The sequence below is a fragment of the Colobus angolensis genome, unplaced genomic scaffold, assembly GCF_000951035.1.
Source record: "Colobus angolensis palliatus isolate OR3802 unplaced genomic scaffold, Cang.pa_1.0 Scaffold94, whole genome shotgun sequence".
NCBI classification, from domain to species: domain Eukaryota; kingdom Metazoa; phylum Chordata; class Mammalia; order Primates; family Cercopithecidae; genus Colobus; species Colobus angolensis.
This window is the reverse complement of record NW_012123376.1, coordinates 5899786-5916145: the sequence shown is the minus strand read 5'-3', so window position 1 is coordinate 5916145 and position 16360 is coordinate 5899786. Positions and strand designations below refer to the sequence as shown.

The 16360-nt window shown below is 35.6% G+C and overlaps 1 protein-coding gene across 2 annotated transcripts in view; it reads right to left on the bottom strand.

The window, feature by feature from the left end:
- The window catches only part of KLHL1 (kelch-like family member 1), a 457257-nt gene that overhangs the window by 96189 nt on the left and 344708 nt on the right, over positions 1–16360 (bottom strand). For both annotated transcript variants that reach the window (XM_011932164.1, XM_011932163.1), the window contains one exon: positions 1046–1270. In XM_011932164.1, coding sequence (XP_011787554.1) covers positions 1046–1270 — 225 coding nt within the window. The remainder of the gene's footprint in view (positions 1–1045; positions 1271–16360) is intronic.

Sequence of the window (16360 nt, the reverse complement as noted above, 5' to 3'; positions counted from 1 at the left end):
CTGAGTTTATTGCTGGCCCAGCATCATGAAAATAGAAAGTGATAAATTCAAGATGCACATAGAGATCTGAATCCAGATACAGTTATCTCTAGTTCCTGGTTACCCCATAGCAGGGAACAGATAAATCCTATCATAATGACTTATGGTGCCAGAGAATGCGTTGCTCTTTCTCTAAATCTTTATTGCCGTTTTCCTCACAGATTTTTCAAGGTGAAATCAATTAGGTGAAAAGACAGATTTGCTTATTCAATAATGTGAGACAAAGCTACCTTAAGTTTCACTCAACCCATGTTAACTATTTTTCCCTCTGGGTTGCACTACTTTGGCCTTTCCATCTTGCTTCATTTTTCCGTATTCATCTTTACATATCGTATGATCTTTGAGGACAGCTTGAGGTCTGCTTTGAGGATGGCTCTGGGTCTACTCTTTTTGAGAACTTCAACATCTATCTCAACAGTTTAAATTAAGATTAGCAAACACAGGAAGATGTCAAGAAATTTAAATTAAAAATATGCTTCAAATAAACCCATAATTTACTTAAAGATAATGATAATTGATGACATTGTCATAGTTTGGATGTTTGTCTCCCCAAAACTCATGTTGAAATTTGATCTCTAGTGTTGGCGGTGGTGCCTACTGCGAGATGTTTGGATCATGGGAGCAGACCCCTCATGAATGGCTTGGTGCTGTCCTTACGGCAATGAGATCTTGTTCTATTAGTTCCCTCAAGAGCTGGTTGTTAAAAAGAGCCTGACACCTGCTCCCGTCTCTCTTGCTTCCTGTGTAACCACGTGATCTCTGAATACATGACCTCCCTTTGCCTTCTGTCATGAGTGGAAACTTTGAAACTTTCACTAAAGGCCCAATATTCCAGCTGGAAGAATCATGAGCCAAGGAATTTTTCTATGTAAATTACCCAGTCTCACGTATCCCTTTATAGCAACACAAATTTACTAAGACAGGCATCAATAATATATTTTATCATATGTTTACATTATCAATAACATGTTTTTAAATGTAATATCAATAAAGTAAGAGATCTTACCTAGACCATGTCTATGTGTTGACATTGGTGGTAAGACAGTCCATGTCTTGGTTTTGGGATTGTAACATTCAACAGTGTTCAATGTCTTTAAGCCATCTCGACCTCCAATTACAAAGAGTTTGTCATCAATAACAGCCACACCAAACTGCAACCTTCTGCCGTTCATCATCCCTGCCTGGATCCACAAATTTGTTCTCAGATCATATTTCTCTATAGTTGTAGCTCCTAATAAAACATAAAATCAAAAAGTCACCAATTGCTATTAATCCAACCAACAGCCTGCCAAAGCAGGGTACAAATTAAGATGTAAAAACACTCTTGTCACATTCATTTTTTTTAAAAAAGAAGAAGTGACAGAAAAACAAAAGAGCAGTAATTCAACTACTTTATTTTCTCTTCTTGGCAGGCATGAATGATCAAAATAGACACAAATGTTCATCTTGTTTGACTTACATAATGGTCTCATGCTAAACTATTGATTCGGTAGAAACATTGGTGAGCATGACCCAGTTCTGTCAGTGGATTTTACAACTTCCCTCTATCACTTTTGTCATTAAAAAATGTAGCATAATCCCTGCTTGAAAAATATTTATGAAAGCCTTTTAAATAATTAAGTTATGTACATTATTTGTATAATTTCTGAACGTTAATTCAATAAAATATTATCATATTTTTCTTTAAATTTGTCATATGCCTTAAATAACTGAAGGTTTTAAAAGTCAAGTGTAAGATATATAAGCAAATATTTGCTATGCTTTTTAAACCAGCTTTTAAAAAATAATCTGGGGAATAGCTTAATAGAATTTTACAAAATGATCTTCTGTCCTGAACAATCATGTTAGAATTCTAAATAATATAGCTTATATTTCCTAAAAGCTTTTTACATATAAGTTTGAGAAATACAATAACTCTGACTAATAAAATAGAAATTGAAAGAAGAAGCTAAATTGCTGGTGAGATTTGTTTTAATGGGTTTAATTACCCAATTCTCATTAAAAATGGCTGTGTAGAATGAGCTCCCAAATGTTTATATGATATAATATAAGCTGACAAATACTGATCTTGATGTAGTGTTTGACTTAATGTTCAGACTCACCTCACCAATATTACATCTTCGATCATGAAACATTTCCACAAAGGAAATTAACATTCTTGTGTACTTTCACTTAAGCACTGATGATCTATTTTACCTGTAACAAAAGTTTGCAAATCTAGGGAATATATTCCTCTGTGGACTCATTTACTCTTTAGAACCTAGCTAGTAATGAACTAAATGAACACAAACACCTTCGTAACAGAAGTTTTGCTAATTAAAGTAAAAATGATACAATTTATGACAATTTTTACTTAACGGTAACAGTAATAATTAGATATGTCACATCTGCTTTCTGATATTGCTATAAATATAGATTCATTCCAATATACAACTAATTTTGAAGTATTAGGAAATTATTGTTCTTGTTAGGATAAAAATAAATTTCAACTTTCACAAAAGTTATTCAATACTGTTTATTAACATGTATAATATTTTAAACAAATGTATTTGTTTTATATTTTAACATATTTATTATATTGAATACTGAATGTTTTATTCATTTGCCTTTGAATCAAAATTCTGAAGCAAACTACATATTTGAATAACTTCAAAGTCATCTGGATTTTCAAAGCTTGATAACTTTTATATGATATGAATGCATAACTAAAAATTAAGAGTTATACACAGATGGCCTGGAGTGTGGCTCATGACTATAATTCCAGCACTTTGGGAGGCCGAGGAAGGTGAATCATGTGAGGTCAGGAGATTGAGACCAGCCTGGCCTTGAACTCTGTTGAAACCCCATCTCTACTAAAAATACAAAAAAAAAAAAAAAATAGCTGGGCATGGTGGCTCATGCCTGTAGTCTCAGCTACTTGGGAGGCTGAGACAAGAAAATCCCTTGATCCTGGGAGGCAGAGGTTTCAGTGAGCTGAGATCATGCCACTGCACTCCAGCTTGGGCAACAGAGAACTCAGTTGCATAGAGATAAAGAAAAAAAAAAGGGGTTTACATAGATATCTCTCTTGTGACTACATTTGACGAATGAGAGCAGAAGAATGTAATCTAATCCTAATTAACACAATCTCATTACGCTCATATTTTCTGGAATGAGTCGACAAGGAAGAAAGTATTTGAACAATTGTACTTCCCACAGCCTTCAAAGCCTTGCTGAAAACTTTGCAGGGAATTTGAGGTCCAGTTACCCTCCTCAGAGGAAATAGTTAGGAAAGAGTGAAATTAAGACTTCTGAGCAACCAAAGGAGTTGCAATTCAAAAAGGAAAAGTCAGGAATTGATTTGGATTTCAAAGCCTCATTCAAATAAACTAGATTTGTCTTAAATCTCAATACATGACAGAATTTTTAATCTTTACAGTGTTTCCTGTAACTTCAGTCTACAAAAGTGACCTACTCGCTTATCCTAGTAGCTACAACAGAAATAGGAGCTCGTTTCCATCTTCATTTTTCAAATTAGAATTTATATTAATTTCCTATGGCTACTGTTAAAAATATTTCCAATTTAGTGACAAATAACACAGATTTGTTATCTTACAGTTCAGGAGGTCAGAAATCTGAAATGGTTCTTTCTGCACTAAAATCAAAATGCTGCCAGGACTCCATTCCTTTCTGGAGGCTCCAGGAGAAAATCAGTTCTCTTGCCTTTTCCATCTTCTAGAACAGGGGTCCCCAACATCCAGGACGTGGACAAGTAGTGGTCCGTGGTCTGTTAGGAACCAGGACGGACAGCAGGAAGTGAGCAGCACCCTGAGCTCCATCTTCGTCAGACCAGCCATGGCATTAGATTCTCATAGAATCACAAACCCTAGTGTGAACTGTGCATTGGAGGGATCTAGGTTGTTCATATCATATGAGAATCTAATGCCTGATGACCTGAGGTGGAACAGTTTCACCCGAAAACCAACCACCCCCACCCTTGTCCATGGAAAAATGTTCTTTCACCAAACTAGTCCCTAGCGCCCAAAAGATTGGGGACTGCTATTCTAGAGGCCACCACATTCCTTTTTGCTCCATCTTCTATCCCCAAAGTCAGCAACATTGCATTTCTCTGACATTGACCCTTGTGATTACACTGGGCTCATACCAATTTAATCAGACATAATGTAGAATAATCTGTTTATGTTAAATTCAGCTGGTTAACAACTTTACTTCCTTCACAAGCTTTATCTCAGTCTTGCTGTGTAGCATAACATATTCACAGGTTCCAGAGTTTAGGATATGGACATTTTCCTGAGGGGGAGGTGCATTATTCAGCTTACCTCAGAAACCAAGGTCTATTTATACTTCAGTCTTCAATCTTGCTTAGTTATATAAAGTTAAGCAATACAAAATGTAAAAGGATCTTTTACATTTGTAGAACTTACTCATACTAGCCAATATAATTGATTTTCTTATTCAAATGTCAGCAAGTATTGTAAATGCTTTATCTTGCTTTTAAGAAGAATAAAATTAAGGTAGGCTTTCTCTTTTTAAATGAAAATTATTATTAATAATAATATCCTTTATAGAATTTCCTAACCAACATACTTTATTAGCTGTCTATCTAAGCTTCCTAATTCTATTATTATTATTAGTTTATCAATTTGTGAGTTCTGTTGTTTTCTTTTGTTTATAAGAGCGTATGTATTCCCCTGGCTATTTTCTGAGTTAGAAGAAAAGGGAAAGCTAGTTTTGAGTAATTTTAGCCTTTGTTGTCCCTTAGAGCAAAAGCAATATTTATCATAATATAGATTACAAACAGACTACAAGTTAGAGTGGACTGCTGCAGTGGTATGTAATAAACCTGGAAGTGATTCAAAAGGAAAGTTTACTTTAAGACATAATTACTTTGGGGTTACTCTGTTAATGAAGCCATCACTGGCATCTCATATACCTACAAGGTGAAGGCGAATTACTCTGTGCATAGTATATACATTTTTCAGGTGATGACTACCTAAATCCCTGACTGGACCATAATGCAATCCACGCATGTAACAAAATTGCACATATATACCCCATAAATTTATTGAAAAATATAATGAAATGTGTGACCGCAGGCATGACAGAGTCCTGACCATTTTTGTTAACCGAAGAATGCCCACTCCACCGAAAAATAACAATTGCCACTTTGTTGTTGCCTTTAGAAATTCTGGCTTAGTATTGCCAGGTTTTTTTGACTTATGAAGAGGAGGCAGAAATCTAGATTTTTAAAATGTGCAATCTCCAAACAATAAGCATATATGACTAATTTAAATAATGTTTAAGTACATTGAAACAAACACATGGCCACATCTGCCATAGAGAACTATGATTAGGAGTGATTATATCCTCATTGTTTTTCCTCTTAAACTCAAGACCGCTGCCATTACAAACATGTTAAGGTTGCATTAACTTTAGTAGGAAATTATGTTGTCATTCTGTGAGCTTTTGTATATTATTTTGTAAAATGTATACTACAATTTATTAAAATCTAAAAGGATCTGTAAAGTATCTTAACCTAATGTACTTACATAATTCAAAGGTGGATCTCATTCATGATATATAGAAATCTGAAATAATATTAGGAATTTTTCTATTTGATATAAGACTATATATGATATATTTATGTGCAATTTTATAAACTTGATAAATTGTTATAGACTTTATGTCAGTTAAGGGCTAGGTGTATAGCATTTATAGTAATATCAAAATTTTGATATTGAGTTATTAGAAATAATTCCTGAAATGTCCATTGATCATTTTCTATAAAAAGTATTCGTAAGGCTGGTCTGAATGCAATTTCATTTACAACTAATCAATCATAACCAATTACAGGTTTCGTTGTTCATTCTCCATTCCCATTACTTCACTCGACTAGCCTTAAACAGAAGTATTCATAAAACCAAGAGAATTCATGATATATATATTATTAAGAGCTACTTAACACTTTATGCATATTTTAATTGAAATATTCTTCTTAAATATTGAGTAAAGGTGTTTTGTGTAGGGAGTTTATAAATAAGATATTAATAAATAATATTTAGTGAGTATTTCCTTTGCTCTAAGGGCTTTACCTACATTAGTATATTTCATTTTATAAAAGCCTGATGAGACGCATATTGTGTCAATTTTACATAATAAAATACAAATTACAGAAAACTGTAATTACTTGCACACTGTCTCTCAGTTAACACCTTATACATCCACAATATTAACCTGGCTCTAGAGCCCACTCTGAGAAACACTTCTTTTTATGACTTTATCCCAAATATAGAAAGAGTTAATTGCAATTAATATATGCAGTGGGTACAAGTTTAAAAATTCCCCTTCCTGAGATTGCATGACTTATTTTCCAGAACCTGTGCATATGTTGAATTATCAGTCCATGAACTGCTATGCTATAAAGCATTGCTGACTTTACAATAGGAATAATATCTCATTGACCCTGATGATGTGATCCCCTGAAAGTGAGAGATTTTTCACCCTAGTGGTAGAAGGGGAAGGAGAGCTTCCTCCAGTTAGTGGTAGAAGGGAAAATCAGAGAATTTGAAGCATGAGCAGGACTTGGCTTACCGTTCCTGGCTTGAAGATGGGCCGTGTAAGAAGGAATGCAAGTGGTCTCTAGAAGCTGAGAGTGATTCTGACCTGACAGCCAGCAAGAAAACAGTACCTCAGTTCTACAACCACAAGGAATACATTGCATCAACAATCAAAACAAATTTGGAAGAGCTCCAGATGAGAGTACAGCCTAGCTAACACCTTGATTTTAGCCTTTTATGATCTTGAGCAGAGAATTCAGACATGCCACCCCAGGCGTCGAACCTACAGAACTCTGAAGTAATAGATGGCAGTTGTTTTAAGCCACTTTGTCTGTGGTAATTTGTTACAGCAGCAGTGCAGTATAATTCTTTCAAATGTGCGTTTTTACAATTTATAAAGCATTGGTTTTTCAAATTCAATAATTTAACCAGAAGATATTATATATAATACAAATTTACAATTACTTTCCTCATGACAAAACAAACAGTAGACTCCTTTCTCAAAATAGAAAACTGAGAAAAAATGGTCAAGATGTTATCCAAAGTACAGTTCTGGGTCTCTCTGGAGATATTCACTTATATAGACAAATACAATTTTTTATGGGGGAAATAGTAATTAATGTTTGTACACTATAGTTTGGCAATACAGACAGCAGAATTTGTGCCTATATCTATAATTCAAGCAAATAACAGCCTCATTTATCTTGCATACAGCACAGAATTCAGTGATAAAAAGTTTTATGAACTGACAAGAGATATCACAAAAAGTTCCTAAAAAGAAGATAACGCTCTCTTATTCAACTCACCAGAGAGGTCTTTACCTGTTCTCACAATGTTTTAACTACAATTTTAAAGTAATATTAATAACTGGACTTCAAAGCCATTTTACAAACCCATAAAGTAGAATGATTTAAGACAATTTAAAGCAGCAATGTGTGGCAGTGAGAAAATAACCAGGAGAAAAGAATGCATCGACTTAAATAGAACAATCACTTACGTTTATTAAACAACAGCAATAAATAATAAAATCCATATTATATAATACTTAAAAGACAGCTTGGCCTAACACTTTGGTGACCTTGATGCCATCAAATCATTAGGAAAAAGTTGTTGGCCAGGCGCAGTGGCTCAAGCCTGTAATCCCAGCACTTTGGGAGGCAGAGACGGGCGGATCACGAGGTCAGGAGATCGAGACCATCCTGGCTAACACGGTGAAACCCCGTCTCTACTAAAAAATACAAAAAACTAGCCGGGCGACGTGGCGGGCGTCTGTAGTCCCAGCTACTCGGGAGTCTGAGGCAGGAGAATGGTGTAGACCCAGGAGGCGGAGCTTGCAGTGAGCTGAGATCCGGCCACTGCACTCCAGCCTGGGCGGCAGAGCGAGACTCCGTAAAAAAAAAAAAAAAAAAAAAAGAAAAAGTTGTTCTGCTTAATGTATTGTCTTTTAAACAGCAGTAAATAGTGAGAAGCATTTTGGAATACTTTAAAATAAAACATTTTTTAATGATCCATAAAACATAAGACTTCAAGTTTTAAAAAATATAATTATAAAGAATTACTTATTTTTTCAATGTCTTATAGTATATGCATTTCATTAACTTTCATGTATTCATATTTCTATGAAAAATAAAGCTTTAGTATAACATTTTTATACTTATATAAAATGTATCATTGCAGGAGAAATGTTTTTCCAGCACAAATAAAAATCTTTATTTTCTAAGTAATTTGTTATATAAAAGTGGCTTTGAAAACATTTCTAAATCATCATAATAATTCAAAATGTGCCAAATAAGCAACCAAAATATTCCATAACAATCCCTGATAAAATATTAATAGAGTGACATGTAGTTATGTGTAGAGATATAATTGAAGTTTATCATTAAACTTAATGCTAGATGTTGAAGTAGATGTATAAATTTTGAAAATCCAGCATTTTGCTTGCTATTAAACTAATCTCATTGATATGAGGAAGTACAAAAATAAGTCTAATTCTTGGCTCATAACCAAGGAAACGAAGAATATAGAACACATTTCTATTGTATGTATTACATGTAATAGCTCACCTTAATAGCTAATAATTATTACCTTTAAAATCTTAGAAAAAATAAAACACTTCCAGAAGTAGGCAAATCAGAAAAGCAGAATACAAGTCAATACAATATTTAAATAAAAATTAAAACCATTTAGAGAGTAGAAAGAAGATAATAACCTATTTAAGGGAGCACCATTAAGAGCACATGATCTAAAAATAAAATTAGCAAGGTAAGTGCCAGCTCTAGATGAAAAAAACCAAAAACAAAAACAAAACAGCACTAAAATTCCGTTGAGAGATGCTTGTTGAATTAGTGGAACAAAAAACCCAAAACTACACTGATTCTGAATGATATTATTGCATAATTTATTATTATATAACATTTAATATATTAATAATAATGATATTTGTACAAGGAATTTATAAAATTATACTGACATTTCTTTGGAAATTCAACTGTATAATATTAGGAAGTAAATTCTTTAAAACCAGACAATTTCTAATAGGATGCTCACGACGAAAAACCCTACCAGATATTAAAAAGTATATAACTATAGAGGTTTCTTTAAACCAAATTACTGATGAAGAAGAATAGCTACATTAATGAATCTGAATGAAAGCCAGAAATAACCCTAATACATATGAGTATTTTTAATGTAATAAAAGTGGTTATACACATCAATGGAAAACATCTCATTATATAAAAAACTAAGATAATTTGTTATTCTTTTGAGAAAAATAAGTAAATCTTGATTCCTGTCTTATTCCTTATACCAGAATGAATTTTAGATGAATTGATTACACAAGCACAGCTCACATGGCCACAGAACTTGATAAATGTTTGTTTCTGTTCTCTGGGTTCACATATATTAACCAAGACAGAGTTTAAGTTAACTTCCAGGATAATAGTCACAGTCTTATAAATCCTTAAGAGAACTACAGATCAAGACAGCTGACTAGACTCAAGTAGCATGTACCTCCTCCACAGAGACGAACCAGAGTAATAAGTACATACACTGTACAGGTCATCCAGGAGAGAACACTTGGATTCATCAGAGAAGAGACGAGAAGTGCCAGAAGTAAGTAAAGATAGTGTTCCAGGCAGCTTACCCAGCTGGGAACAGACTGAAAGCTGCAAACCAACTGAGATCCTGGATGTGGGGAAACAGTAAGATAGAAACCCACAGAGCTCAGAAATCGGCTTTAATAATCTGGGCCATGGGAGAAACCCCTGACCAACAACTAGGGCCTCATGCTTGACACATGGAGCTGCCTGAAGATTCTCAGAAATGTTGCTCCAGAAAGGGAACCCACGCAGAAACTCAGAGGCATTTGAGCCTGGAGTAATCTCAGTGGGAAGCCATTTTGAGAGTGCAGATACTGGGGACCTACGGACATGGCTACAGCCACTGCAATGATCCAAGGAGGAACAGGGGTGAATAAGCACACCCAGGCAACCTCTGGTAGGGTACTTTCCACTCTGCTACAAGTTGCTGATCAGTTTAAGATGCAAGTGGACCATACACTCCACAGTTCATGCTACATGCCTTGGTGGTGCTCCGACCCTCTCTAGTTCCAGTCCCAGTATGTCATGTTGAGAGTTTAATACTGGGTTGAGCCTTGCCTTTGGCCTGAGTTCAGGCTGACATGAGCACAACTGTCACCTGACCAAGGACTGACAGATAAACCATGTCATCCTATGCATATCTAGGACAATACTCACTGCTCTGCAAGGGACTGATGAGAGACCCAGTTGTAATTGGACTGCACTCCCCATGGCTTCTTTTCACACTGCTTGGTTGGATGGTGCCCTGCCCTCTCCAGGTCTAAGGTACCATTTAGAGAGTTTAATGCTGGACCGAGCCCACCCTTGTCCTGAGCTTAGGATGATATGGCAGCAGCTGCTGCCTAGCTAAAAAGGGAGAGGGAAATAAGGCCATCCTAAGTATGCCTAGGAAAATATCCACTGCTCTGCAGGGAGGGTGCTTTTCTCCCTTCTCTGTTGCTTCTGCTCCCACCGCTACCTACTGCCTCTTACTCTTCAGGACCACCTTCTAGACTGCTGTTGCTAGACTGAGACATGAGCAAACCACACTCCCCATGTAGCTCACCTGAGAGGGGCCCCACTCTCTCCAATTATAATCCCCACACCTGACACCATTCTGAGTGTGTAGAGATGTTATTTGGTGACTGCTGGCAATGGCAGGCATTTTATTTTCAAGACTAAAGCGACTGGAGAGCTTGCTCTGGAATGGGGAGAAGGACTTACAGAGCTGCAATGAGTGGTGGGCGTGGAGAGTGCTCCAGCAGTAGGCACTGGAATTAGACTCTCTCCCATTACAGGACTGGAGTGTGAGGAGTGTTGTTGAAGCTGAGGTTTCTTGCAGATGGCAAGACTGCAGCCAGGGCAGCTTTGGAACCTGAAATCTGTCTGTGTGGGTCACTGCTGGGTGTCCCAGTCTGCTCTTTTGGTCACTTGGGGGACAGTGCTCCTTAGCTCCAAAGAATAAGAAGGAGGTAGATGCCACTCTCCTGGAGATTGAAACCTTTGTGCGGTTTGTCCCTAAGGGAAGATGGAGTGCAGCCACTCAAAGTCTGCCATGAGTTAATGAAAATGCAAGTATAACACCAGCTGCTGAAGGGAATACCACCGAAGCCCAGGAATAGCTATGGAAAGCGTGTCACCACTTTCCCCCTACACCCCACCTCAGTGTACTGCTGCAGACTCAGTAGTGGTTTTTCCCTCTGGACCCAGGAAGTGTGGGCTGAAAGAGACGGTTTCTTGGGCTTCTTTAGCAGCTCTTCCCTGACTAAAGGCGAACATATCCTGAGGGAGGGTGCTTTTCTTCCTTCTCTGTTGCTTCTGCTCCCACTGCTACCTATTGCCTCTTACTATGAAGGACCACCTAGTAGACTGAAGCCTGAATTACATCACCAGACAAAATTATATTACTACAACCAACAACATCTTAGAAAGCCACTACACAAACATTTCTGCAACTAAGGAACCCCTACAGAAGTCTGGCACTCTGAAAGCACCCAGAAACGAAGTCAATAAATGAAATACCATATATGCCATAGTCATACCCCCCAGGTAAAAAATAGGATAAAAAATCATGAAGACACATCCAAAGGTTAGCAAATTTAAAACAAAATACAAAGTGTCAGCTCTCAGAAGAGAAACAACCAGCACAAAAACTCCAGCAATACAAAAAGTCACTGTTTTGTCATCTCCCGAGGATTTCAGTAGCTTCCAAGCAATAAATCCTAACCAGAATGAAATGTCTGTAATGACAGATATAGAATTCAGAATATGGATGGCAAAAAAACTCAATAAGATCTGAGAGAAAGTTGAAATTCAGCACTAAGAAGCTAGAAAACAATTCAAAATTTAAAAGATGACATAGTTGTATTGGAAAGAATCAAACACATTTTCTGCAATTAAAAAGTTCACTACAAAAATTTCAAAATACAATTAGAAGCCTTAAAAGCAGGCTAGACTAAGCAGAAAAAAGAATTTCAGAGATCAAAGACTAATTCTTTAAATCAACCTAGTTAGACAAAAATAAAATAAAAAGAATTTCAAAACATGACCAAATACTTCAAGAAATATGGGATCATGTAAAACAACAAAATCTACGATATTAGCATACCTGAGAGAGAAGAGGAAGCAAGCAACTTGGAAGACATATTTGAGGATATAACTAGGGAATATTTCCCCAATCTTCCTGAAGAGGCAGACATGAAAATGCAAGAAATCCAGAGAACTCCTGCGAGATACTATCCAAGAATATAAGTCCCAAGGCACATAGTCATCAGACTATGCAAGGTCAATGCAAAAGAAAAAATTATTGAAGGCAACTAAGAAAAAGGGTTTCATTACCTATAAAGGGAAATCTGTCAGACTAACAACATACTTCTCAGCAGAAATCTTTCAAGCCAAAAGATATTGAGGGCCCATTTTTAGCATTCTTCACTTGATCTTAGCCAAAAGGCCGAGAAGCGATGCATTTTTAGCATTCTTAAAGCAAAGAAATGCTGGCCAAGAATGTCATATTCTCCCAAACAAAGCTTCATAAATAAAGGAGAGATAAAGTCTTTCCCAGTCAAGGAATCAATAAGAGAACTCATCAGCACCAGACTGGCTCCACGAGAGATGCTTAAGGGAATTCTAGACATGGAAATGCAAGAATTACACTTGCTACCACAAAAGCACATAGCCCACATACCCTATAAAGCAACTGCACAACAACTGAGACTACAAAGCAACTAGCTAACAAAATACAAGGATAAAATCTCAAATATCAATATCAACATTGAACATAAACAGCCTAAATACTCAATTTAAAAGACACAGAGAGGTAAATTGGATTTTTTTTTTTTTAAAAAAAACAAGACCCTTCCTTCCACTGTCTTCCAGAGACCCATCTCATGTGTAATGAGACCCATAGGCTCAAAGTAAAGGGATAAAGAAAGATGTAACATGCAAATGGAAAAAGAAAAAAAAAAAAAGAGCAGGATCACTATTATTTTATCAGATAAAATAGAGTTTAACAACAGAAAAAAGGAAAATGAAGGGCATTAGATAATGATAAAGGGTTCAATTTAAGGAGAAGATGTAGTTACTCTAAATATATATGTCCCCAACATTAAAGTACCCAGATTTATAAAACAATCAATTGTAGACCTAAGAAAAGACTTTGACAGCCACATAGTAATAGTGGCAGACTGCAACATCTTACTGACAGCATTAGACAGATCGTTGAGGCAGAAAACTAACGAAGAAATTCTGGACCTAAATTCAACACTTGAACAACTGGACTTAATAGACATTTACAGAATACTCTAACCAACAGCCACAGAATATATATTCCTCTTGTTTTCAACTGAAACATATGCTAAAATTTACCACATGCTTAGCCATAAAGCAAGTATTAATAAATTAAAAACAAATTTTAATTATATGAAGCATCTTCTTGGCTCACAGTAGAATAAAAATAGAAATAAATACTGGGAAAATTCTCAAACCATGCAAATACATGTATACTAAACAACTTGCCCCTGAATGACTTCTGGTTAAAAAACCAAATTAGGATAGAAATTAATTATTTTAAAAAATAAATGAAAATAGAGACAACATTACACAACCTCTAGGTGTGGCAAAAACAATATTAACATCAAAGTTTATAGTGTTGAACATCTACATCAAGAAAACAGAAAGATCTCAAATTAGCAACCTAACTGAACATCTAAAGGAACTAGAAAAACAACAAACTAAACAAAGCTAGCAGAATAAAAGAAATAATTAAAATTAGAAAACAACTAAATGAAATTGAACTGTACAAAGAATCAATGAAACTAAAAGTTGGTTAACAGAAAAAAAAGAGAGAAGATACTAACAAACACAGTCAGAAATAACAAAGTTGACATCACAACCAATTCCACATGAATACAAAGGCTCCTCAGAGAGTGCTTTGTACACCTCTACACACACAAATGAGAAAATCTATAAGAAATAGATAAATTCTTGGAAACACTACCTCCTGAGACTGAGTTAGGAAAAAACATTAATCCAGAACAGACTAATAAGTATCAAACAAACAAACAAACAAACAAAAGCCCTATACCAGATGGATTCACAGCAGAATTCTACAAGACATACAAAGAAGAGTTGGTGCCAATCTTACTGAAACAATTCCAAAAAAATCAAGGAGGAGGGCCTCCTCCCTAACTCATTTTAGGAAACTCATGTCATCCTGATAGCAAAATCTGGCAAAGACACAACAGCAACAGCAACAAAACCACAAGCTAATACCCCTGAGGAGCATAGACACAAAAATCCTCAACAAAATACTCACAAATCTGAATCTAGCACCAGACTCAAAAGTTAATTCATCACAATCGAGTAGGTTTTATTGCTGGGATACAAGGATAATTTAACATATGCATATCAATAAATGTGATTCTCCACATAAACAATTAAAAACAATAACCATATGGTTATCATAACAGATACAAAAAAAAAAGAGAAAGCATTAAATAAAATCCAGTATCCCTTCCTGATAGCAATCCTAAACAAACTAGACATTGAAGGAATATATCTCAAAATAACAAGAGCCATCTAAGAGAAACACGCAGTCAACACCATACTGAATATGCAAAAGCTTAAAGTATTCTGCCTAAAACCTGGAACAAACAAGGATGTTCACTATAAATCCTCTATTCAGCACAATACTGGAAGTCCTGGCTTGTACAGTAAGGCAAGATACAGAAATAAAAGACATCCAAGTAGGGAAAAAACTCATATTCTCTCTCTTGACTGATGATATGATTGTATGCCTAGAAAACCATGAAGATTCTATCAAAAGACCCTACACTTGATAAACAACTGTGGCAAAATTTCAGGATACAGAATCAATGTACAAGAATAAGTGGCATTTCTATATATAAACAATGTTCAAGGTGAGAACAGAATCAAGAATCCAATTTCATTTACAATATCCACAAAAAATAAAATACCTAGGAATAAGTCTAATCAATGACATGAAAGATATCTACAAGAACTACAAAACACTTCTGAAAGAAATCATAGATGACACAAACAAATAGAAAAGCATCCCATGCTCATGGATTGGAAGAATCAATGTCATTAAAATGTCCATACTGCTCAAAGAAATCTACAGATTTAACTCTATTCCTATCAACTTTCCAATGTTGTTTTTCACAGACTTAGAAGAAGTTTTCTAAAATTAATGTGGAACCAAAAAAGAGTCCAAGCATCCAAAGAAATCCTAAGCAAAAAGATTTCAAATTATACTATAAGGCTACAATAACCAAAACAGCATGGCACTAGTACAAATATAAACACACAGACAAATGGAAAAGAATAGAGACCACACATCTACAGCCAGCTGACCTTTGACATGACAACTAAAAAAATAATAGGGAAAGAATACCCTGTTCAATAAATGGTTTTGGGGACACAGGCTTACCATATGGAGAAAAATGAAATTGCACTCCTGCCTCTCCACACGTACAAAAATTAACTCAAGATGGACTAAAAACTTAAATGTAAGACCTAAAACCATAAAAAACATAGAACAATATCTATAAAATACTCTTCTAGACATTTGCCAGTAATTGGCAAATAATGTATTACTATGTCCTGCAAAGCAAATGAAACCAAAACAAAAATTGACAATTGGGAGCTAATTAAACTGAAGAGCTTCGGCAAAGCAGAAGAAACTATCAACAGAGTAAACAGACAACCTATAGAATGGAGAAAATATTTGCAAACTATGCTTCTGACAAAAGACTAACTAACATCCAGAATCTTTAAGATACTTAAAAAAATCAACAAGTAAAATTAAAAAGTGAGCAAAGAACACGAACAGATACATCTCAATAGAAGACATACACGTGACAAAGAAACATAAAAAATACTCAACATTACTAATCATCAGAGAGATGCAAATCAAACTCACAATGAGATACCACCTCACACCAGTCGGAATGGCTATTATTAAAAAGTAAAAAAAGGCTGGGTGTGTTGACTCATGCCTGTAATCCCAACAATTTGGGAGGCCAAGGCAGGTCGAGTCAAGAGATCAAGACCATCCTGGCTAACATGGTGAAACCCCGTCTCTACTAAAAATACAAAAATTAGCTGGGCAGCTACTTGGGAGGCTGAGTAATCCCAACACTTTGGGAGGCTGAGGCGGGCGGATCACAA